Source organism: Chionomys nivalis, chromosome 7, assembly GCF_950005125.1.
Source record: "Chionomys nivalis chromosome 7, mChiNiv1.1, whole genome shotgun sequence".
NCBI lineage: Eukaryota > Metazoa > Chordata > Mammalia > Rodentia > Cricetidae > Chionomys > Chionomys nivalis.
The window spans coordinates 43,948,851-43,975,200 of NC_080092.1; the positions used below are offsets into that span (position 1 = coordinate 43,948,851).

Below are 26,350 nucleotides of genomic sequence, written 5' to 3' on the forward strand. Positions count from 1 at the left end.
GACCTTATTAAAATATATTTCCAGAAATATTCTGTTTGAGCCTTTCTCATGAATCAGTCATCTTGCATAACAGCTGTGGCAATATAATATAATAAAAAAAGTACAGTGATTTAGCAACAGGGAGGTTGGGAATTCTCATCTTGGCTCATTCACAAGGAGATCAAATGACATCCTAAAATCTTCTAGATAAGAAAGCCACACATGAGAGCTGAATCATATGATCTGTCTTTAATAGTCCCCCGTGATTCCCTGCTAGTGTTTAGAAACCATACAACATACATACAACATACTAGAAAATTTGCATGAGAGTGGAAGCTTCGCACAGAATTTCCATTCTTACTCTAAGAGGGCAAGTGTCACATGAAGAAGGACTGGTGTGTGTAATGGATTGTACTTGTGGCGTAGACAGAAAAGTGTTAAGTAACTTGCAGAATTGCGGAGAAAACTGAATCAACAAGATTATAGACTGAGCTTCCAGGAACAGCTTTCTGGAGTTACAACACAACTGGGCTACTGGAAGACCTGTTGCCTTCACCATGTTGGGAACCCTAAACCAGGAGGTTGCCTGTCTGTTTAGAAAACTGCAGCTATAGTTCCTAGCCCCAGGAGCACCTTCTCTCTGTTATAATCTGTGTCAACATAGTAAATGCCTGGTGTCCTGGCTCTGGCCCAAGTCTCTGATGGAGAGTCTAAGCCATATGAAACCTTAGCTAAGAAAGAGTCTTGGGATTCATCTATCCAACCTCTGAGTGTGCCACATGCAGTTTGGAGCATGTGCCAACAGGGCACTGTGTATGCTCCTGACAGTTATTTATGATAAATAACACTCTTCACAACTGCAGAGATATTCATGTGTTTTTCACTTAGAGATATTATTCTATTTATAAATATATTATTCCTGACTATTTCCTAAGGCAGTTTAAAAATAATTTTAAATTCAGAAAACTTATTTTAAAATTAGAATTCCCCTTCCAGCTTCACACATTTTGTCCCCATTGGTTTTGTTTCCATCTCTGTCTTTTCCCCCGCTGAGGACACCCTCCACCTTTTCAATTTGATGTGCTCTTTGCCATACAGACCTGTGAATGAAGAGTCAGAGCCCTCAGAGGTGGATGCTGCTGGCCGATGGCGTGGAGTCTATGTCAACAGAGCATCTCCAGCTCCTTCAGACTCTGCAACCACTGTAAAGTCCCTGATCAAGTCATTTGACTTAGGACACTCAGGTATTTCACAAAACTATACATCCAAACCCTAGCCTTACATATCAAGCCTGTTTCTGCCACACCGGCCCCAAGTTGATAGAACCAAGGGCTCACTCTATCTCCTGCCACCCTTTGCAGGGAGCCTTGCTGAGGCTGTGAGGCCATGGGTAACAATGGGACAGCTTCATCCCTACTTCCACTTCAGGTTGTACCCCTTCATTCCTTTGCTGCCTCATGGAGTCATCAGTTTCAGGACCAACTTCCTGTATTCTGAGAACTGGAAGTGATCATCACCTGCCTGCATCTGGCCTCGTTGTCGGGCGTCTCAACCATCCTCACTTGCTATATGCTATTAGATGTCTTTCTACTTGGTCTTATATGGGAGCTTTCCTACTGATCTGTCTGTTGCTTCTGATCTGTCTGTTGCCAGCTTTTTCTGGAATTGTCTGACTCACAGTTTCGCTTTGGTTATGCATCTTACACACAGGAGGCAATTACACATTCGTACTTTAAGCATATGCACAAATATAGCATGTTGAAGAAACATTGTGCTTCTGTTCATGATAGAGATGACTTCCTTCTTTTGACTGCCACAATGTGCTTTGTATTGGAAAACTGCAGCAGTGGCTAATTCTAGGATGATCTGGTTGTCTCTGCTAAAATAGTTTCCAAATTGCTTAGATTAAGATTAGACAACATATTGAGAGGCAGGAAAACCCCGTGAGTCAGTCTGTAGATAGAGCATGAGTCATCAGTAATGATTGGTGCATTAACGCTCCTGTTGTTCCCCCCAAGAAAATCCTCATCACATACTCCCTTTCCTCTTCCTCCGATATCAACATCGAGACCAGTTCTCACTCACCTAACACCTCCCACACTTCCCCTTTCGTGACCCCAGTCCAGCTCTAGTGCAGAGGAGAAAAGGGTAATAGAGTAGACGTTATACTGACATTGTGGGAGTTTTGTTGTTTTGTTTTGTTTTGAGACAAGGTCTCTCTATGTCCTGGTTGTCCTGGAGCTCACTATGTAGACCAGGCTGACTTCTGCCACCCTCCTGAGTGCTGGGACTAATGTGTACACCACCACACACAGCTCATCCTGAGTCACCTAACAAGGGTAGCAGATCAAAAAACATTATTGCAGTTTTGAACTGGATTTAGGTATTTATGTTCTAATCTCTTCTTGGCAGGTGGAGCTGGACAGAGTATTGCTGTCCACAAGACTCCCAGAAGTCCCCTGAGTGGGATCCCAGTGAGGACTGCTCCAGCAGCTGCTGTCTCTCCAATTCAGGTATAGAAGAACCCAGAGGCAGCTCTTGCCGACACTCATTTCACTTTAACAGTGCAGTGTAAGGCCTGTGACAACAGAGATACTTGGTATTTGTTCACTACTAGGTCTCCTGGCTAGAACAGTGGGTGACGGTCATCACATCACAGTAGAGCTCAATGAATCTCTGTTTATTGCGTAAAGGACTATATCAAAGGAACTTCCAGTGTTGATCGTCACTGTAATAGCCATTCTATTTTAAAGCCCACATCTGCATCATCTGCAGTTACTTAGTCACTCTTGATGGCTGTTCCGGTCATCGTAGATTTAACTTAGTACAAAAACAATAGAGTGAAGGTCCTCGTGCAAGCTTTCGATGTCCTGAAGCCTTATTTCTGTCTGAGAGCCTATCAGGATTCATTTCAAAATGTTGGGAATTGCTCTAGTTAGCAGAAAGGAATTTAGTTCAGAGGCTTTGGTACTTCAAGACTAGAAGAGATAGCTAAAACCTTGGTGAGCTCATAGGAAAGGCTTCCTAACATCTCAGATTGCCCCTTAAATGTGCTTCTGTTTTTGCTTGATTCAGAATATCCTTCACTAAGTGCTTACTTTGGACAGTGGCCTCCGAGGAGACCTAAGATCAGCTTCAGGACTATATACTACCACCTGTGCATCCAGGACAGCGAAACACATGCCTCATAATACCCACAGCTGTGGGATCAGACACCAGAGCTCCTCTGCAACAGGAAAGCAAATGCATGCACAGCCGGCAGAAGCAGCAGAAGGGTAGCTGCCCCCTCCTGGCATCTTCCAGAGTCTTGAGATAGGCCTGACTGGCATGGTGAACAAAGCGTTAAGGAGTTTAGAAAGCATATCCTTTAGCTTTCCAGTCTCTCAAAATAGTGAGCAATGAGGGGCTAGTCCTTAGAACTCTAGAAAGCAATTCCTAGACATGGAAAGTGTACTGTTAAAAAGGGAGGATTGCCTCTGTCCTCACACATTGAAACACTTCTGTGTACACTTTGTTCACATAGAAAGTTCTGTTTCCCAAGAATTTTGATGTTGTATACATGTTGAAGATTTTAGTAAGTGAGGTGACACTGGGTTTCACTTTTGTGTGTTGTGTGCTTCTTCTTACATGACTATGTAATATTGCTTTGCATCTTCCAGGTATGTACTTACCTTCACACTGACAACTTTACTATGTGATTTTGGCTTTTTCCTGTTTATAAGATACTTTGATGCATTCTCTTTAACCTTTATTTTTTATACAGAATACTTCTTTTAGGGGCTGGAGAGATGCCTCAGTGGTTAAGTAGACTTTCTACTTTTACAAAGGTCCCAGGTTTAGTTTCCAGTACTCACATGGAGCCACACAACTGTCTGTAACTCCAGCTCCAGGGGTCTAATGCATCTGGCCTCTTCAACAGGCACCTGTACTCACACGTATACCTACACACATAGCAAGCCGCCCGACTTTTCTTTAGAAGCGACTGTTTTATCTTGTGAAATCATATTTTCCTTTTACTGAAGAGGTGGTTTTGTTTGTTTTTCCTGAAATGTTTTTTACCAACGATAACACTGTTCAGTATTTTCTTTCATGGCTTTAAGAACTTTTTGTATCATTTAAATATCTTTCTATTAGCTTATTAAAATATTCTCCTTTAGTATCAAAGAAGCCTTTTATTTTGTTGAAGAGTTTTTCTTTTGGCAGGGTATCACTATATAGCCCTGGCTGACCTAGAACTTCCTATGTAGACCAAGCTGGCTTTGAATTCACAGAGATCCACCCACTCTGCCTCCCAGGTACTGAAATCAAACACGCACACCACCATGCCTGATTTATTTGTTGAGTTTTTAAACCCACAAAAACATGGGTTTGTATCTAGGTGTTCATCCCCCACCTTCAGTACCTCCTGGCAGCAGAAGTAAATCTTTTGAGAAAGGTAATCTCATATGGGAACCTACCTTACAGTTATTCATTTTCTTTCTTTCTTTCTTCCTTTCTTTCTTTCTTTCTTTCTTTCTTTCTTTCTTTCTTTCTTTCTTTCTTTCTTTCTTTCTTTCTTTCTTTCCTTCCTCCTTCCTTCCTTCCTTCCTTCCTTCCTTTTTAGTTTCTTTCTTTCTCTTAAATATGTTTTATTGTTTGTTTGTTTTTTAAGACAGGGTTTCTCTTTGTAGCCCTGACTGTCGTGGAATTCTGCTTTGTAGACCAGGCTGACCTTACACTCTTCCTCCCAAGTGCTGTGATTAAAGGCGTGCGCCGCTACCACCTGGTACCGCTATTGTTTTCATACACAGAGTCCTCCAGTCAGTCATAGAACTCCAGCCGCATAGGAGGTCCTAAAGGGGTAGGATTAGATCTGGCAGGAAGGAGATTGAAGAGAGAAAGCCAAGAGTTTGGAGAGCTGATGAAAGAGTCGGGCCACAGGCAAGAATGACAGTGAACCCAAGCTAGAGGTGTACAAAGAGAGCAACGTGGGTGCATCAGTTAAAACTGCTAGAGACAAAAAGAAGCACTGTAGGACACTCAGGTCCAGGCCTCTGGTGTCAAGGGAGCCAGGACCACAGCTTCTCCATAAAATGATTGAAGCCAGAAGCCAGAGCAACTGGAGGAGAGCAGTTGTTTCTAGGGATTCCTTCTGACCTCCCCTGGTCCTCACACATGACACACACACAGACACATGCAACCAAATAAAAATAAATCTTTTTATTGTCATATAATCTTAAGAAATCATTATAATCACTTTGTGCTGATAACTTTGAAAAATCTTAGAAAATCATAAAGTTTATGTTTATTTTAGTAGCCTGGAGTTTAAATTATTTCTGCAAAGGAAATACTAGACCCAGAATGCTTAATAATAAAATCTAAAGCACTTAAGGAAGGGAATAATATCAATACTAGTCATGAATTCAAACAAATACTAGAAAAAAGGGATACACTTTTCAACTCATGAGCCAGGATAGTTTTATTATTTCTGGTAAGAACAGAAAAAACAGGACAATTAAAAGGTGAGTCGCTCATAAACCTCCATGTAAAATTCTTGAACAAAATCTTATGAAACCTAATTGAATAGTATATGAAAAATATGCCAAAGGGGTTTTGCTCCAAGAATGGAAGATTTTAACTATTAAGAAGAGTTAGGTAACTCACCGTAGTAACAAAGAAAGAAAACGTGTATTCTCATCTTAGTGGGTAACAGCCAAGTGTAATTGAGGAATACCTTTGTGACACTAGCAATTGAACATGCTAGGCAAGCTCTCTACCTTTGAGCTATGTCCCTAGCTCTTGTTTTGTTTTTTGAAATAGGGTCTTGCTATGTTGCCCAGGCTCCAAGTAAGTCTTAAATTTTTAATCCTTCTGCCTCAACCTTCTGAGTTTTGGTGACTCTTCTTGATTTAAACAAAGAGAAAAACCTTAGGAGCTGGAGTATAGTTCTGTAGTAGAATGCTTGCCTAGTATAGACAAGGCCATGGGTTCAGTCTCCAGCACTAAAAATTAAAAAATCCCCAGGTTGTTGAGATGGCTCAGTGGGTAAAGGCACTTGTCTTGCAAGCCTAGCCAAGTTTGACTGTGAGAACCCAGGGTGGAAGGAGAGAACCAGCCTTGTGGTTCTCCTTGTATTATATTATCCTGTGATAACCACAGTTTCTCTTTATGTCAGTGTCTTAGTTAGGGTTTGTATTGCTATTATAAAACACCATGACCTAAAGCAACTTGGGGAGAAAAGGGTTTATTTCATCTTAGAGCTTGGAATCATCCCTGAAGAAACTCAGGGCAAGGCAGGAACCTTGCAGAGGCCATGGGAGAGTACTGGTTACTACCTTGCTCCCCATGTCTTGCTCAGACTGTTTACTTATATCATCCAGAACCACCAACCCAGGACTGGCGTCACTGCCTGTAGGTTGGGCTCTCCCACATCAATCATTAATCAAGAAAACACCCTGCAGGCTTTCCCACAGGCTCATATGGTGGGAGCATTTTCTCAACAGAGGTGGCCTCTTCCTAAATGACTCTAGCTCATGTCAAATTGACACAAAACTAACCAGCACAGTCAATTATGTAAGCCACGTTTTCCTAATTGTGACATGCAGGTGCCAGTGTTCAATTCATGTGTACTCTCTCTTTCAAATTCTGTTTTTTAGTTTTATGTGTGTGGGTGTTTGGCATGCATGTATATATTTGTGCCATGGGCATGCTAATGCTCTTGGAGGCAAGAAAAGGGTATCAGATCCTTTGGAACTGGAGTTACAGGTGGTGGTGAGCTGCCATATGGGTGCTAGCAATTGAATATGGCTCTTCTGGGAAGAGCAGCCAATGCTCTTACCCATTAAACAGTATCTCCAGCCCCTCTTTGGGAAATTCTTTAATCTATATCATCATAATAATAATATTTATTATTATTGGCAGTAATAATACTTGGTGATGAAATTTTGGATGCTTTTCTGTAAGACTAAATTGTTAGGGATCTTTTACTTAACATAATGACTTCAAAAATGACATTTCAAAATGTTTTTTTGAAAATTGTATTCTAAAACAATTTTTATTTATGAGGACCACTGGGAACCATGCATTTCATACTTAATATCAGTGTAGAGTGGGGCTCCTAAAAAGTGCTCTGGAGAGTTTCCAGATGGTTCTGTAGACAGTGTCAAGGTCAGTATTACTGTTCATTGTGGGTCGAATGAACTATGGAATGAAGTAGCTAACTCATGAGATGCTCGCATCATTCTGAGATGCTCGCATCATTCTGAGATGCTCGCATCATTCTGAGATGCTCGCATCATTTTGAGATGCTCGCATTATTCTGAATGGATTTCTAGTCGTCTCATCCTCCCAGCAATTTCCATGACACTATTAGCGTCACATCATTTTCTAGCTAAAGCGCAGAAAATCACATGGCCCCAAAGCACGTGGCAGTTGGTGGAATTCAGGCTGCAGAGGCTCCTCTGGGTCATGTGGTCACTCATACTGTAGTTCTCATGTGAATCTGTAGTGGATACAGCCTGGCAAGAGTCCAGCACAACTCCAGGCTCACATGAAATTAACTCCAAGATGTATTCAACAAAGCCAAATGGCACCTGATAAGTATGGTGGTGTTAACATTTATGCTTTTATAGACAAGGTATTTTTGTTTATGGGAATAGCCTGTGTGTGCAAGTGTGTGTGTGTGTATGTGTGTGTGTGTGTATAGGTGGACATGCGCACACATGTGTAGATATATGTGTGTATGTGTGCATGTGTGTGCATGTGATAAGATCTGCACTTGTGTCTATGGGACAATATGAGGTATTTGACTCACGTGTCAAATGTGTTAGGATAACCAACCACACTCTTGGGTTTTTCGGAGTTCAACGTAGTATTGCTAACTATAAACACGATGTTGGCTTGCAGATCACCACAACTTTTTCCGGAAGTAGGACAGACTCTGCCATCAAACAGGAGTTGCTGGGCAAACATTTAGGCAGTTTTTACCTCTTGACTATTGTGAATAATGTTGCAATTAACATGAGTGTACAAACATCTCTTGAAGATCTTATTTTCAATTCTTCTAATTAAAAGCCTAAAAGTAGGGTCATATGATAGACCTATTTGGAATTTTTTTTGAGACTGTCTTGCTATGTAACTCTGTCTGAATTCGAACTCACAGCAAAGTCTCGACTGGCCACAACCCATAAAGATTTGTATGTCTCTTCCTCCCAAGTGTTGGATTTAGGCGTGTGCCACCACATCTACCTTTATTTTGAAGTTTTTGAGGAACCTTCATTCTATTTTATTTAGCATCATTATATGCCTACCCATAGTGCATGCAGATTCTAAGTTTTTCATATTGTCGTCACCAATACTTGGTGTTTTCTTTTGTTCTTAAATAATAGTCTTAAGAGTTGGAATGAGATGGTGCCTCCTGGTTTTGATTTGTGTTTTCATAATTGGTGATGTGGATCATTTTTGTATATACTCTTTGACCCTTGAGACCCAAAAGGGATATGTGTGTGTGCATGTGCATATGTGCACGTGTGTGTGTGTGTGTAGTATGTGTATATGTGGTGTATACGTGTCTGCAAGTGTGCATATTTGTGCATGTATATGTGAAGGCCAGAGGTCATTATCAGGTATCTTCCTCATAGCTTTCTGTCTTATGTTTAGCACAGAGTGGGTCTTCTAGTGAACGTGGAGCTGACCAATTTGCTAGATTAGTTGACCAGCAAATTCCCCTTCTTCTGCACCCCTCACCATCACGCCAGGATTCTCCTATCTCTTGCTTCCCAGTGCTGAGATCATAGGCATGCTGTGCCACCTCACTTAAGATATGGTGTTTACAGATATCCTTGAGAATGTATGGAATATTCCAGAAAGGGTATTCCTAAAACAGATTAATAACAGTTGCCACTGGGAAAAAGGAATCAGTGGTGGAAGTGAACTGGGGATTATCTTTTCATTATTTGTTTTCTTTAAGCCAGTTGAACTTATTACAGTTGGTGTGACAATGTGCTTGAGAGTCGCGTCCAGGCAGAGCAGTGTGCACTTGCGTTCTGCTGCTGTCTCGTCGCAAGCTCGTCATGCTGAGGTGCCCTTTGCTTTTGACAGAGACACTCGACCTACAGCACCATGCGGCCAGCCAGCAAAGGGATGGCTCAGCGCTTGGATCTGCCGGACCTTCCCCTCTCAGGTAACTTGTGGAAACACACGTACTTTTTGTCTTATTTTAGTGCTGTTCACTTTCCGATGCATGAACTTGAACTTGGTGGTATTTAGTTCTGCTGATTTCATTCCCTCAAGATGCACATTTTACCCACTAGGTCCAGATGTTCAGCTCATATTGGAAGAAATGTCTCCTGCTTCCTACCTTCCTCAGTGTGTGTTGATGCAAAAGACATACCAACTTGCCTAAATTTTTTTTTTTTTTTTTTTTTGGTTTTTCGAGACAGGGTTTCTCTGTAGCTTTGGTTCCTGTCCCAGAACTAGCTCTTGTAGACCAGGCTGGCCTTGAACTCACAGAGATCCGCCTGCCTCTGCCTCCCAAGTGCTGGGATTAAAGGCGTGCGCCACCACCGCCCGGCTCCAACTTGCCTAAACTTGTTTTTTTTTTTTTTTTTGGTGTTGTTATTGCTTGGTTTTGGCCTTTTCCAAACAGGGTCTCTCTGTGTAGCCCTGGCTGTCCCTCGAACTCACTCTGTAGTTCAGATTGGCCTCAAACTCAGAGATTCGCCTGCCTCTGCCTCCTGAGTTCTGGGATTAAAGGTGTGCGCCACTACCTTCCAGCTGGGTTTTTTGTTTGTTTGTTTAGTAGTTTTAGTTTTTTGATACAGGGTTTCTCTGTGCAATAGTCCTGGCTGTCCTGAAACTTTGCTTTGTAGACCAGGCTAGATCTCACTTAGCTACTCCTACCTCTGCCTCCCAAGTGCAGGGAGGGGTTAAAGGCTTGCACCACCAAGTCTGACCTTTTTTTTCTTTAATAAACTGAATCTGAAGACAGTGTCTCCTATTCTTAAAAAATTTACTATGTTATAACAAACTTTTATCTGGTTTTGTGTTTGTTAACTAATTCCACAGTTCTTAAAATGTTTTTAGGCCCTTGAGTTTTATTCTCTTCCTCTTGTTGTACTGTATCCTTTTCACACTCAAATCCTGACAGTGACGCAGTGGTTGTAATTAGTGGGTCTCCTAGGTCACATCCTCATTCCTGATGGGCCTCCAGTGCTGACGGTACAGAGCTGTAGCCATTAAAAGGGAAATAAGCGAAGCCCTAGTTGGCCTTAAGTCTCTTGGCCTTGTTATTCCCATCCCAGCTTTGGGTTTATTATGCTCTGGCTTCTTCATCTCTAATACAGAAATATTTCCAGGGCTGGAGAGATGGCTCAGTAGTTAAGAGCACTTGCTGCTCTTGCAAAGGACCTGGATTTCCTTCCCAGTACCCACATTAGGTAGCTTACAATCACCTCTAACTCCAGGGGATCTGACACCCTCTTCTGGCCTCTGGAGGCACCTGCACTCATGTGCACAGTCTCAAACTCATACATATATACATAACAAAATAAAAATTAATTTAAAAAAAAAACCAAAAAGTAAAAGAAATAACTTTACTTCATTGAATCATTTGAAGGATTGAATTAATTCATTTAAAACCAGGTCACTACCTGGTGTGTTGTGGGCATCATAGAAATACTTGCTGCTAATCTTTGCTTGCTGTTGTCTGCTGAGCCTGTGAGCATGCTCAGAGAAGGAACAACAGTGCTTTTGCGCTAGTAAATGTTAGTAAGTTTTCTGGAAGCTTGGTTGTATTCCCCTGCACCAAGCTAATGCACAAAAGTATTGTGAAGTAAGACACAAAAAGTTATGCTTACTCTGTGTTATAATTTAAGTATACAATAGCATCACATCTAAAAATTCCCATAGCTTGCTTAATAATTACATTATCACAGATAATCATCCAGCAGCCTTCAGCAACTTAGCATCTTTTCCCAGCAAAGGGTCTTGTCTTGATGTTGATGTCTACTGACTTTGGTCAGGTGGTGCTTGCTGTATAGCTGGGGTAATGGTGGCAGTTCTTAAGACACCAGTGATGTTGACCATGTTACCTCTCCTTGCCTTCCCAAGAGCTTTCTCCAACATAGCACTTCTTTCCAAATCAGACTCACTCCTTTCAAAACCTGACCTTCCCCTGAGTTCATGTCATATTGTGAATCTTTTGTTATCATTTCAGGTGTTCATACTGCCTTCACCAGGTAGGGATTCTGTCTTAAGAAGTTGCTTTCTTTGTTCCTCCGTAAGAAACAACTCACCACCCACCTCTCCTGAGATGGTGGCAGTTCAGTTGCCCTCTCAGGTTCCATTGCCAATCTAGGGCCTTTGCTATTTTCACACCTACAGTATCCCCACCACTGACGTCTGGGATCCCTCAAAGTCATCATTGAGGGCTGGGATCACCTGCTTCCCAACTCCCATTGATATTGACATTTTTACTTCTTCCCATGAATGTTCCTATTGGCATCGGAGTCCTGAGTCTTTTCAGGAAGCTTTCCCTTTATTTTTCTCTGATTCATGAGAAGAATCATTATTTGTGGCAGCTATAGCTTATGAAATATTTGCTTAATAATACTTGAAAGTCAGAATTACTCTTTGTTCCATTGGCTGTGGAATGGCTGCTGCATCAGGAGGTTAAGAAATGTTAACAAAAGAACATTAATTTTGTGCATCTTCATCAGTATTCTTGAGTGACCGACCAGGTGTGCTGTCAGTGGGCAGTGAGGGTGATGTTGATTTTGTTATTACTACACGTATCGATAACGTATGTGTAAACATATATGTACCACAGCACAAATGTGGAAATCAGAAAACAACTTTCCTGATACTTTTTCATGGTTTCTGGAGATTGAACTCACTCAGTTCATCAGACTTGTGCAGCAAGCACCTTAACCCACTGATATATCCTGTAGTCCCTAGACGGAGTGCTATGATGATGATGATGATGATAGTGATGATGCTATCATTATGATAATGATGATGTGTATGTGTTGTATATGTGTGTGTACCATGTGTGCAGTACCCTGAGAGACCAGAAGAAGGCTCAGATCTCAGGGAACTGGTAGAGACAGTTGTGAACTGCTATGTGAATGCTGGTAACTGAACCTAGGTTTTCTGTAAGAACAGCCAGTGTTGTTAACCTGAGCTATCTCCAGTACCACAGAGAGGTTTTGAAAAGAATTTTTGTGTGAGAGAGCCATAGCTCTTAGCAGTGGGCTTTAAAGATTTCATATGGTTTTGTAAAGAGACATACTACAGTCTAGTCTATGCTGTTTCATTTACAAGGTATAGGCAGAATTGAGCTAAAACCATTCTTAAGCTTCCCAGGCCTTGGTAAATGCATATGGCTGTAACTTAAAGGCATTCAAGTTTGAGCACCTCTTTCCCAGAAATGAAATGTGGAGGCCAAAGCTTAAGATTGAAAACCTGTCTGGCTTAAATCTATGCATCATTATGTAATATCATAGCACATACTCATTATGCAGTTTAAAATAGAGAGTAACTTACTTGCACAATAGTGCTAGGTGATTTTTTTTAATTGTGGTAGAAGCTATACAACGTCAAACTTAGTATTCTGCGAGTGATCATAGTTTTTATGTCTTTTTCAGGCTATTCTACCAACTTCCAAGTTTCCTAATTATCTAAAGAGCCATTCTTTTGGTTGACAAGATAAATAATAAAGTTGAGACCACAATTATTGCTGTGCAGCTCATTGGCTGCCCTCCTCCTTCTTACCCCCCAGGCACCTGTCTCCTGGTGATGATTCTATTTACTATAATAAAGGACTGCATAGTGAAAATCATTTGCTTCCAGCCATTTCCAGCAACTGCTTGTCAACATTGAGGTCATCCCTAACTGCAGATTAATGTTCTGTTTTTGTTTTGATCTTCAGTGATGTAGAACTGTTTTTCTCTGCTATTTAGACCTAATTGGCCTCACCGCCAACTTCATGCCCATAATTGGTGGCTATTAGCTAAAGAGGTCCTGTTTTCTTCTGTGACTGTGGGTGACAGGAGGTGGCCCCAGCTGTCCCGCTCAGCTGACCACCTGAGTCCCACAGCGCCAGCTCTCATTCGTCAGCCAGCCTCTAATATTCTCTTCTCCACTCCCTTCTGCCTTTGTGATCCTTTGAGAGATACCTGGAGAATTCAGCTCATTTCTGTACCTGTTTTCACTAATACTAATACAACAGCAGAACGGAGCCTTAAAGAGAGGGGGTTTGCTCAGGTTTTAGTGAACTATAAGCCTGTAGTTGGAACAGTTTTTCTCCTGTGGGCTATTGTTCTTGGTTCCCAGCTTTTTATCTGCTTCTATCTGTGACCTGACAGTCACATGAGACATTTCCCTACCAGGTTTTTCTCTGATCCACGGCTAATGCAAACAACACTAGCTAGAGACAGTGCTAGAGGAGTGGGCAACCTAACTGAATAGTTGGGCAAGGCTCTTAGAAGGGCCCACATTTTACTTAATACTCTGATCGCTGTCTGAAAATTTAGAATCATTTTTCAACCAAGGACTGCTTTGACATTAAGCTGGCTTGCTTGCTTGTTTCCTTCCTTTCTTCCTTCCTTTCTTTTTTCCTCAAGTATGTTTGTGCACCACTTATGTACCTGGTGCTATGGAGGACAAATGAGGGTTGGAGACCCCAGAACTGGAGTTTCAGATGACAGTTGTGGTGCTAGGCATTGAACCTAGCCAGTGCTTTTAACCACTGGGTCATTTCTCCTGCCCTAGTACTGTGGATCCATCTTTAAAGATATATTTTATATTTATTTGTTTGTTTGTTTTGTGTATGTGAATATGAGTGTGGGTTTGTGCATCTGTGGACTTAAGAGGAGGACAAAAGAGGATACTGAGTGTTCTTATCGTTTACTACCTAATCCTTTTGAAGAAGGGTCTCTCCCTCAGTCTGAGGTTCTCATTTTCTTGACTAATCTGTGTGCCCATAAGCACCAGCAATTCTCTTTGTCTCCATTTCCATTAGAGGTGGGTTGTAGATGTGTGCAGAACACCTAGCTTCCTGGGATTTGAACTCAGGTCCTCATGATTGTGCAGTAAGCAGTCTGAACAACTGAGCCATCCACCCTGGCACAAGGTCTTGTAGATTATATGGGTAGTCTGGTCTAGAGAATTCTTTCTAGAAAATACCATGTCCCTATTTGCATTTTTATTATTTCAGAAAGAAAAACATTTATGTGTGTATATGTGTATATGTAGGAGTATATACACATAACCTATGTAGATAAGTCTTTGTACTTGATAATAAAATATGATAACCAATCAGATTTCTTCTCTTTAGAAATAGGTGACAATGTTGTTATTCACACAGATCTTCTGAAGGGAAGGGCCGAGGACCGGAAGTCAGACCCTTATCTCCGGAAGAGTCCCTCACTGGAGTCCCTGAGCAGACCCCCCTCCCTGGGCTTTGGGAACACCAGACTGCTGAGTGCATCCACCGGGGGTTTGAAACCAAGCAAACTCAGGTACTGAATTTCAGAGTATGAGATTAACGTTATTCTCTTCCGTCTGTTTCATTTAGTCAACTTGCTTCTGAGCGACAGTGACTGAGATATAGAAACACACCTTCCACAAGGCTAATAAGAAGATACTTCACAGTGGTTTGGGACAAAACCACATGAAGGGTTGTGCCTTTTTAAGCAGGGGCCCTGAGAAGTATCAGTGAGTAAAGGCTCCTGTGTAAGCCTGATGACCCGAGTTCCATCACCAGAACCCATGGAAAAGAGAAACCACTCCACAAAGTTGGCCTCTGACCTCCATATGCAATGCGTGCCACACATATGCTAGACACACACACCAATAATAGTAGAATTTTTAGAAAGTGAAAATTTTAGCAAAGAGGAGCTGAAGAGGTGGCCCAGTGGTTAAGAACACTTGTTGCTCTTGTAAAGGACTCAGGTTCAGTTCCTAGCACCCACATCAGATGGCTGTCAGTTGCCTAAAACTTCATTTCCAGGGGATCTACCACCGTCTTCTGGCCTCCAGAAGCACATGCACATGTATGGTGAACATACATACACTCAGACACACATGTATACCCATAGAATAAATCAATCAATCTTTAAAGTTTAAGCAAAAGTACTTGAGGGGTTGTTTGAGTCAGGAAGTCTAGAGAGGAATGGGATTCCTGTCAGTAGCTGTAAAGGAGCCAGGGAGAGTGGATGATGGAACTCAACCCAGGGCCTCAAGAAGGCCCTGCCAAATATACAGCAGACTCCTAGCCAACACAGATAGACAGTTGGGGAGCTACAGCCGTCAAAGTAGGTTGGAGCCCTATTGCAAACAGTCTGCATTGCCAAAAAGAGCTTCATACTTATTTTGGTAAAGCAGTGGGGAACCACTAAGTCTGTGGGATTGTGTTTTTGTTTTTGAGTAGTGATTAAGAGCAGACCTGCTATTTAAAGAAGATTATTGAGAGCACAGCGGCATAGAAAGAGGATTAGAGAGACGTTTTTGAGATCAGTTTTTAAAGGGGCGTTAGCAGAGAGGTATAGTGTGCAGCAGAGGAAGAGACGAACAGTGAGCCTAGATGGTCATTAAAAGCCTGTGTTTGAACCCATGCTTCTGACGCCTCCTCCCTGCCAGTGCCCCTGGTCACCAAGGTCCCACCTGTCTCCCCTCTCCCCGGAGTCTTCCCTGCTTTTCCATGGCAGTCTTCTGATTGAAGCACCTAGTGTCCCACCATGGACAACCCTCATAGCAGTCCTCACTCTGCATCCTGCCCTTCTGATCTGCACAGTTTAGCTCCATTCCACTCACCTGTGATGCTGGCTTCACCCTTCACTCCTGGATAAATGGAAGACCAAAGAATTTACCATTAAAAATAGTGAATAGGAGGTAGCTCAGTAGGTGAGAGCATCTCCTGTGAAAGCAGAGGACCTAAGTTCAACTCCTGCTTGGTGTCTTCCACTCATTTGACTGTGTAACTCCGGTACTTCTTCTATAGTATGAATAACTTGCTGTTGTCTCATGGATGATAAATATGTTATCCTACATTTGGGTATCCTTTCTGGTGCTCTGCCTTGTGTTCCATCTAACGGTTCACCCACAGATAAATCTAAAATGCTGTTTACTTCAAGGATAAGAACTTTATAGTAGGTTGTATAATCATCTATTTGTGTCTTATGGGAAGTTTTGTGAGTTTGAATACATTCAGATCAGTTGCATCTTTGGATGAAACCAATATTTGATCCCAAATAGGTAAATTCAGACATTTCAAGAGCTTTATGAATGTCCCAGATATAGATCACCTGCTTGTCTGCATATGAACTGATAGAAACAGGTTTGAAGGACCAGAATTAGTGCTACTCTCAAATCAATGCTGTAAACACACAGGAAATTTGCATACATTAATGTGCTATTTATAGTATACCTTTCTTCATAAGAGGTCAGATTAGTGACCTGAATTTCTTATCTGTTTTACATTCATGTTATTAAGATTAACCTATGACCAAGTAAAATTTTTAGATTTTTAAAATTGCATTTCATTTTTATCTGTGTGTGCACCCTGCCACAGTGTGCATATGGAAGTCTGAGGACAACTTCTACCTAATATAACTTCTAACATAAGTATCAATAAGGATTGAGTTCAGGTCACTGGACGTGACAGCAAATGCTTTTACCTGCTAGACCTTCTTGTCAACCCTGAAATTGCTTGCATTAGAAACTCAATCTGCATAGAGCTATGCATGGTCATGCACACCTACAGTTCCATCAGTTAAGAACCTGAAATAGTCCAGGAAATGGTGGTGCACGCCTTTAATCCCAACACTCAGGAGGCAGAGACAGGTGAATCTCTGTGTATGAGGCTAGCCCAGTCTACAGAGTGAGTTCCAGGACAACCAGGGCTACACAGAGAAACACTGTCTCAGTAAAATGAAAAAGCTAAAGCAGGAAGATGAGGAGTTCAAGGCCCGCCTGAGGTACATAATGAGTTCCTGTCTCAAAATAAAATAAATTTCCAGCCTCTATTTTTAAATATCTTATGAGGGCAATCATTTAATTGTGTAACATTGGGTGTTCTTCTGTTGCTCTCCACTTTATTTTTTGAGACAGGTTCTTACTGAACCTGAAGCTTGACTGTTCGTCTAGGCTGGCTGGTTCGTAAGCTCGAGGAGCCATCTGTCTCCATTCCCCATCCCTGGGGTCACGGGCATGATGGACCATGGGCATTTTGAACTTGGGTCCTCTGCTTTCACAGCAGGGGCTCTTACCTGCTGAGCCATCTTCCCAGCTGCATATTTAAGTATTTTTAATGGTAAATTCTTGAGCCTCCCATTTATTTAGATACTACTTTCTCTAGCTAGTCAGTTATAAAGGATGTTATAATTTCAGGTGTGACCACCATGGCTTAATTTTATAAATTGTCTAGTACATGGAGAAGCTGTCACCAAATTATACAGGAAAGTTTTTAGTTCATATTTCAAGTACTTTTCTTAAAACCTGTCTACCTTAGTTCATATTCCTGAGGTCTAGAATCATCTATTCCTCTGTTACAATTATTGAAAAATATTTTTATTAAGGGTCTGGAGAGATGGCTTAGCTAGATAAAGTACGTATTGTACAAGCACGAGGACCTAAGTTTGGATAGCCAGCCACTTGCCTTGTCTATGACCCTAGTGTGGGGAGCAGAGCTATGGTGTGACATTGGTGGATCCCCAGAGCCCTGGCCAGCCATTGTAGCCAATCAGTGAGCACTGGGTTATGTAAAAGACCCTGCTCCAAAAGATAAGGCAGAGCACAATTAAGGAAGACAGTTGCCACCAACCCCTACGCTCCACACATGGGCACATACACATGCACCTTCATGCATACATTCTCTCTCTCTGCACACATACAAATTTTTTCTTATGTTTTCCTTTAAGGCTTGATGATTTTAACTTATGAAGTAAACTGGCAGTCGATCAACCAGAAACACTTAAAAAAATTGTTAATATGCAGAAACATGGGAACCATGGAGAAACCATGAGACTGAAGGTGGAGGTTGAGTGGTTAAAACCTAGTCTCGCCTAGGGGAGAAGGAGGGGGTACTAGGTGAGTTAAAACCTAAATAGTCTCGCCTAGGGGAGAAGTGGGGGACTAGGTGAGTTTTAGGCTGGTGGTGGATTGTGTTTTGAGCACTCCTCTGAGCTCTAGTTTCTTCCCCTGTTGGTCTGGCAAATGAAGATTAAAGGCAATTGTGTTCATCTTTTCTTGGACCTCGTCAGATCTCGGGAGAGCTTTGTGGAAAGTCTGTGTCCATGCTGAGAAGGGGAGTAACCAAGGGCGGGCGGTGGGGGGGGGGCTTTTATTAATTAGCTTTCTTTCCATCATATAACCTGAGGTGACTAACCTCTCCAAAGAAAAGGTTTGTTTTGGCTCATGATTTGACGGTTGAAGGTCCACGATCTCTTGGTCCTGTTGCTTTGGTCCTGTGGTAAGGTGGTAACATGTAACATCACATACCTGCAGTAATTTTTCTTACCATGGTATATCCCATGAATGTGATTAGACCTCAACTTATTTATCTGTTTGTTTGTCGGCATGTAGTTGGTTATCTTTTTACCATTGTAAGAGTACTACCTTAAGCATTCTTGGGTCTGTGTTTCAATTATATCTATCTACCTTAGCAGTAGATTGATAACTCCTATTCCTCTGTAGGTTTTGCCCTTTGGTGAGTCTTTCTTTCCCTGCCCTGCTGTGGATGGTGTTGGGGAATAGAGTACTATACAAAACTCCTATAGCAGTATACTTCTGACTCCATGACCCCCATGCTAGAAGGGAAGGAACTGTATGATCTTAAATCTCTTAATAATATTTGAGTAATTTTGGTTAGCATAAAAATTAATGTCATTGTTGAGCAAGATCAAGGATGGGTTCCTAAAATGTGCTGTCAGGATGCTAAGATATTATAGTAGTGATGTCATCTCAACTTTGGCTCATCTTGTGCTCAGATTCCATGATCCATAAACTGGGCAAAGACTCTGAGTCCATTCATTTTATTTTATGAATTTCTCTTCCTCTCTACTCTCAGAACCTCCTGTAACAGCTGGTTTACAGTTTCACTATGCCTTTTCATTTATCTTTTATGTTTTTTTTTTTTTTTTTTTTTTTTTTTCGAGACAGGGTTTCTCTGTAGCTTTGGAGCCTTTCCTGGAACTAGCTCTGTAGACCAGGCTGGTCTCGAACTCACAGAGATTCGCCTGCCTCTGCCTCCCAAGTGCTGGGATTAAAGGCGTGCGCCACCACTGCCCGGCAGAATTCATTTATCTTTTATATGTTAAAGTATATTCATGTGATGTGTAGAGGGGAGTTTTTTGGTTTGGTTTGGTTTTTCAAGACAAGGTTTCTCTGGGTAGCCCTGGCTGTCCTAGAACTCACTCTGTAGACAAGCCCCAAGTGCTGGGACTAAAGATATATGCCATCACAACCTGGCTGACACAGTATATTTTTAATGTGACTAATTTAGCCGTTTCTTTAGAGTACTGTTTGAATAAACTACACTTTGGCTTTTTTAAATCTAATTATTTTTATGTATATTTTAGGCTTTTAAAAGCCAGCATCTTAACCAGGTGGTGGTGGCTCATGATTTTAGTCCCAGCACTTAGGGGAGGGCAGCAGGCAGATCTCAGTGAGTTCCAGGCCAGCCTGATCTACGAGTAAATTCTAGATAGCCAAGGCTATACAGAGAGACCGTGCCTTGAAAAACAAAACAAACAAACAAACAAAAAAGCCAACATCTTGGCCAATGAGGTAGTACCCACCTGTAATCCCAGCACTTAGGATGCGGAGGAAGGAAGATCAAGGGGTTCAGAGTCATCCTTGCCTATAGGGAGTTCAAAGTCACTCTGGGCCATATGAGACCTTGTCTCAAAAGAAAAATAAAAAAGCCATTCCACCAACACCGTCCTTAACTCCGTTTTCTTCTTCTTTGTACACAGTGTTGAAAGAAGAGACCCCCTGGCAGCCTTGGCCCGGGAGTATGGTGGCTCTAAGCGTAATGCACTCCTAAAATGGTGTCAGAAGAAGACGGAGGGTTACGCGGTAAGGAGCGGTGCTGCCAATTGGATGTTCGTGGTCCTTTGCCAGGTCCATGTGTGCATGTGCTTGGTGGCCCAGTTTGCATATAATGTCATCTCTGTTCCCTCAGCCATGACTTCCAGGGAGGATCTGGTATTTGTGTACTGTACTATGCTAAGGCCTCCCTGTGAGGAGAAGGGGTGGGGGACAGAAGGCAAGTCTGCAGTCCACCCCACAGACTGCAAGTACTCACATCTGCTGTGGTGGGGGGGGGGCTTTTCGCTCACTCCCCCCTGGCCAGAGCTGTTGATAAAGCATCTTCCCAAAGAGGCAGCTCTTTCTCCTATGCATAAGGCTTCCCAAGTTTTCTCATCTTTTTTTTTTTTGTAGTTTTATGAGTTTTCATTTAGTTTAGTTTTGTTTGTCTAGGGTGGTGTTTACTTTATGAGAAGAGCAGACAAGGAAGTGATACCTGATATAGGTTTAAACTTTTTATTATGAAATAATATACACAAAGGTAAAAGTGCATGAATTAGAGTCTCTTTAATCATTACGAAATGAGAACCCAGTCAGAAACCCCATCCTGAAGTAGCATCTCCAGTTCCCTCAAACCTGTCAGGACTTTCCGGCCAGAGCCCCTTGCTGCTCCCCGAGGTTCCTGTCTGCCTCATTTCTCTCCTTGCAGTTTCTGTAACAGTGTGAGTGCTTGAGTAGTGATACCTTTCTCAGCTCTTAGATAAAAGGAACAGAAAGCTATATAATATTTGCATCTTTTCACACAGTATTAAGTTAGTAAGATTTGGCTGGGTGGTGGTGGCACACGCCTTTAATCCCAGGGAGGCAAAGGCAGGCAGATCTCTGTGAGTTCAAGGCCAACCTGGTCTTTTTTTTTTTTTTTTTTTTTTTTTTTTTTTTTTTAGTTTTTCGAAACAGGGTTTCTCTGTAACTTTGGAGCCTGTCCTGGCACTAGCTCTTGTAGACCAGGCTGGCCTCGAACTCACAGAGATCCGCCTGCCTCTGCCTCCCGAGTGCTGGGATTAAAGGCGTGCGCCACCACCGCCCGGCTTCAACCTGGTCTTAGAAGAACTAATTCCAGGACAGGCTCCAAAGCTACAGAGAAATCCTCTCTCAAACCCTTGCCCCCAAAAAATGTTAGTAAGATTTGCCCTTTATTGCTATGTTTTATTTTCCTCGCTATTTAGTAATATGTAATGTGATTTTTTTTTTTAACTTGTCTACTCTATTGATATTCTTATCTCTGCTGGATGTGCTGGAATGACGTGCCTGGGCCTTAAAGCTGCATGAACATATTCAAATGTCGTAGATGATGCCAAGCAAATTTCTCTGTAACTGTGCATTGTCCACCCCACCAGCAGTTTATGGGTGATGTGTTCCTGTGTGTTCTCATCAGCATGCTGTGTTCTTCACTCACGGTGTTTGGGTAGAGCTATAGTGGTATCTCATTATGGTTTTGGTATTTGTTAGCCTGTTGGCTACTGAGATTGCGCATGTGTGAACTGGTCATTTGGAAAGCCTCTCTGTGGAGACGTACCTAGTTAGGCCTTTCATCATTATGGATTTGCTTTGCATTTATTTTTGGTCGTCAGGAGCTTCACACAAAGCACACACTCTGCCCCTGAGCTGCTTTCCAAGCTCCTGCCCATCCTTAAAATAATTTTCTCTGTTTTTTCTTTATTGCTTTAAAAACTTCTTTGTATGGACTGGAGAGATGGCTCCATAGTTAAGAGTACTCGTTGCTCTTCTAGAGCACGTGAGTTCAGTTCCCGGCTCCCACATGGTGGCTCACAGTCATCTTTTCCAGGGCTCTGACACCTTCGGGTGCACATACAAACGTGCAGGCAAAGCAGTCATATATAGGTAAAATAAAACATAAATTCTAATTTTTAAAAGTCTGTGTTCTTTGTTAAATAGATGTATCACAAATTCTTTTTTCTCCCCTCCCCCCCACTTTTTTTTGCTTGTTTTTAAGACAGGGTTTCTCTGTGTAGCCCTGGCTGTCCTGGAACTCACTGAGATCCACCTGCCTCTGCCTCCCAAGTGCTGTCCTGGAACTCACTGAGATCCGCCTGCCTCTGCCTCCCAAGTGCTGGGATTAAAGGTGTCACCAGCCCTGCCCCGCATACACAGATTCTTTAATGTGACTTGAAATTCCACTCTTGAGAAGCAGAAATCTTCTTTCTTTCTTTCTTTCTTTCTTTCTTTCTTTCTTTCTTTCTTTCTTTCTTTCTTTCTTTCTTTCTTTCTTTCTTTCTTTCAGATTTCTGCCTCCTACCCGCCACCGCCTCCCATTTCCCTCCCCCTCCCCCAATCAACTCCCCCTCCCTCAGCAGCCCGAAGAACAGTCAGGGTTCCCTGCCCTGTGGGAAGTCCAAGGACCTCCCACCTCCTTCCAGGTCTAGTAAGGTGAGCATCCAAACTGCCTAGGCTCCCACAAAGCCAGTATGTGCAGTAGGATCAAAACCCAGTGCCTTTGTTCTTGACTTCTCAGCAGCCCTCATTGTCCGCTATGTTCAGTGAATCCGGTTTTATCCCATGCTTTTTCAGACCCAGTCCAGCTGGCCTTGGTGAGTTCCCGATAGAACATCCCCATTGACTCAGTGTGTGGGTGCACCCCTCGTGGTCCTGAGTTCCTTGCTCATGCTCTCTCTCCTTCTGCTCCTCATTTGGACCTTGGGATTTCAGTCCGGTGCTCCAATGTGGGTCTCTGTCTCTGTCTCCTTTCATCGCCTGATGAAGGTTAATATCCAGGAGGATAACTATGTTTTTCTTTGGGTTCACCTTCTTATTTAGCTTCTCTAGGATCACGAATTATAGGCTCATTGTTCTTTATTTATGGCTAGAAACCAATTATGAGTGAGTACATCCCATGTTCCTCTTTTTGGGTCTGGCTTACCTCACTCAGGATAGTGTTTTCTATTTCCGTCCATTTGCATGCAAAATTCAAGAAGTCATTGTTTTTTACTGCTGAGTAGTACTCTAATATGTATATATTCCATACTTTCTTCATCCATTCTTCCATTGAAGGGCATCTAGGTTGTTTCCAGGTTCTGGCTATTACAAACAATGCTGCTATGAACAGTTGAGCATATACTTTTGTTGTATGATAGGGCATCTCTTGGGTATATTCTCAAGAGTGATATTGCTGGGTCCAGGGGTAGGTTGATTCCGAATTTCCTGAGAAACCGCCACACTGCTTTCCAAAGTGGTTGCACAAGTTTGCATTCCCACCAGCAATGGATGAGTGTACCCCTTACTCCACAACCTCTCCAGCAAAGGCTATCATTGGTGTTTTTGATTTTAGCCATTCTGACAGGTGTAAGATGGTATCTTTAAGTTGTCTTGATTTGCATTTCCCTGATCGCTAAGGAAGTTGAGCATGACCTTAAGTGTCTTTTGGCCATTTGAACTTCTGTTGAGAATTCTCTGTTCAGCTCAGTGCCCCATTTTATAATTGGGTTGATTAGCATTTTACAGTCTAGTTTCTTGAGTTCTTTATATATTTTGGAGATCAGGCCATTGTCAGTTGCGGGGTTGGTGAAGATCTTCTCCCAGTCAGTGGGTTGCCTTTTTGTCTTAGTGACAGTGTCCTTTGCTGTACAGAAGGTTGAGAAGCAGAAATCTTAATAAAATATTTTGCATTTTTTTTTCAATTTGTACATGTTTGTGTGCGTGTATGTGGGCGTATCCTGCCACCACGGTGCACCTTGAAGATCAGAGGACAACTTTGTAGAGCCGGTTCTCTCCACAAGCAAGTGCTTTTACCTGCCACGCCATCTCTTGCCAGCTCAGAGCTCTTAATTTCTACTATACCTGATTAGGGCCAACTTTTTCCTCTAGTGGCTAAGTGCTTTTGATATTCTGCCTAGGAATCATGTTTCTGCAAGCCATGTGTGGTTGCACACGCACTTAATCTCAACACTCTGGAGGTAGAGGTACGCTGATCTCTGAGTTCTAGGTCAGCCAGGAATTCACAGTGAAGCTTTATTTTTTCTAGCGTTAACTCTAAGTGGATACTCCTTTTTAATTTCTTTCCTTGGCTTTGTTCCTCCTTTTTGCTAAAACTTAGGAAGATTCCGACATTATAGCTCACCTTTCTAAGGTCAAACTTTTGAAAGTAGCTAGGACTGAGAACAAAGCTAGAAGAAACCATGGCTTGACTGAGACTCAGCTCAGTGAACTGAGAAGCAGGGCTGAGATTCTCTCTGTTCTATTAACCATACAATACTCTAAAATCAGAGTCTACTGAAGAATAGTATTATCTTTATCTTGGCATTTTTTAAGTTCTGCTTTTATTTCACAAAACTTAAGATATTGTCATAAAGGCTCCCAGGATACAATTACTTCTAGTTCATTTTTCTTACCTAAGTGTTTCTGTTTACCCCATGTAAACCCCATTCTAAGGGATGAACTGTCCCACAAATGGAAAACCACTTCAATAGCAGCAATCCCTGCGTTTGTCAGCCATGCTGCTGAGGAAATGGAAAAGAAAAAGGAGCAAGAGATTGCCGAATATTTGTTTGTGTGTGGCATCGGACGGGGAAGTGTGTGCTAGCGTCAAGACAATATGGTAATGGAAAATGGAAGAAAACAATCAAAAGGAGTAATCAACCTCAACTGTGGCTGAGCCCAGTGCGGTCGTCTCTGGCTGGGTGCTGTCATTTCTCTACTACAGAAGTGGATCCAGGAGAGAGCCAAGAGGAGGTAAAAGGCAATTACAATTTTCAGAATAAATTGTCCCTTTGTGGCATGATGTTATAATTAGAATGAGGGAAGGAGATTGACAGAATATTTCCAGGAAGTTGAAAGAAAACTATTTCTTTCTTTTTTTTTTTTTTTTTTTTCGAGACAGGGTTTCTCTGTAGCTTTGGAGCCTGTACTGGAACTCCCTTTGTAGACCAGTCTGGCCTCGAACTCACAGAGATCCTCCTGCCTCTGCTGGGATTAAAGGCGTGTGCCAACACCGCCCGGCTAGAAAACTATTTCTTGCTATACTAAACTTTTTGTTGTTTTGTGAATATCTTTTATTAAGTTTTCAAAATACTTTTATGTTTGGTGAAACCCACAATGTATTGTGTGTGAAGAATATTTTTCACTCATGGTTAAATGTCTGTAAGTTTAAAAAGAAGTATAAATCACACATGTGTATTGCTTACACCTTTGATAAACTATTCTCCAGCTAGACCAGTTTGTACACATTGTTACCTATACTGTTCTGTACTTACTCTGAGAATTAAGAGGCCAGAAGCAATTGTTGAAAGTTCAGATGGTTCGTAATCTTTTTAAAGACCCGTAGCCATATGTGTTTTTACTTCAAATAACTTTCTACCTGTCTTTCTACCTAGCCGGGGTTGCTTTGAAATGGACAGTGTAGAAGGAAGGCCTTGAAACACCAGTTCTCTGGCTCAGGGTCCCTGCCTGACAGCCAATAAGTAGCATTGAACATTAGAATACTGAGGTCCTGTTGGTACCCACAACATGCCTCATGGAGTGCTTTATATCTGTGAGGTTGATGGTTACAGGTACTGCAGCCAGCTGGGCTGAGGAGTTAGTTTGCTTTTCTTTTGCCTTCTTTCCCCAAGGGACCTTGACCTGGATTGCATATAATTTACCCCCAAATCTCTGTAAAGTCCTCTATTACCTCCTAAGTAGCACAAGGAATAGTTCTCTCACCAGGCACCTTGGCTATGTTCCTAGGGCCTTGCCATGTCCTGGACTCTGGTAGACACTGGTGATTCAGTCTAGGTCAGGGCAAACTTACCAAGTGTGAAGTCTGCTAAGGCTAATTGAGTTTGGAAGTTGATTCTTTCCTGAGCCTCTAGGTCAGAGCCCTGCCCCCACCATGTGGAAACAGAAACAGAGAGAGCTGCTAAGCAAGTGCTGTTTAAGCTGCTCCGTCTGTAGTCAGGCCACACACAAAACCTCACATTCCCTTCTGTAGATTCAGATGTTTGCTTCTGCTAAATGATGAGCAGGGGACAGTCTTTTCGTCTAGCCATTCCTATCATTCTTGTATAGCCTACTTTTTTAGCTTGCAGGCTTTTGGAATCTTGAGGTACATAGTTGTCAAGAGCACACTTTAGACTGGGGTTCTCCATGTTGCCCACATATCAGAATTGCCTGAATACCAGTCTTAGCTCTTTCAGGTTGCTGCAACAAAATACCGCAGATAAAATAGTTTACAGACAATAGGAAGTTAAGGGTTAGGAAATCAAAGATCAAGGCAGATCTATGATAAAGAAAGCCTGTTCCTGTTTCATAGGTGACACCATTGGCGGTGTCATTGCATGTTGGAAGGGGTAAGACAGATCTCAGGCCCTTT

At 42.1% G+C, this 26,350-nt stretch overlaps 1 protein-coding gene across 8 annotated transcripts in view; it reads left to right on the forward strand.

Annotated features, from left to right (window-relative positions):
* The window catches only part of Specc1 (sperm antigen with calponin homology and coiled-coil domains 1), a 267,349-nt gene that overhangs the window by 185,614 nt on the left and 55,385 nt on the right, over positions 1–26,350 (forward strand). For all 8 annotated transcript variants that reach the window (XM_057773390.1, XM_057773387.1, XM_057773388.1 and 5 more), the window contains 5 exons: positions 1,078–1,223; positions 2,392–2,492; positions 9,058–9,139; positions 14,324–14,477; positions 19,932–20,034. In XM_057773390.1, coding sequence (XP_057629373.1) covers positions 1,078–1,223; positions 2,392–2,492; positions 9,058–9,139; positions 14,324–14,477; positions 19,932–20,034 — 586 coding nt within the window. The remainder of the gene's footprint in view (positions 1–1,077; positions 1,224–2,391; positions 2,493–9,057; positions 9,140–14,323; positions 14,478–19,931; positions 20,035–26,350) is intronic.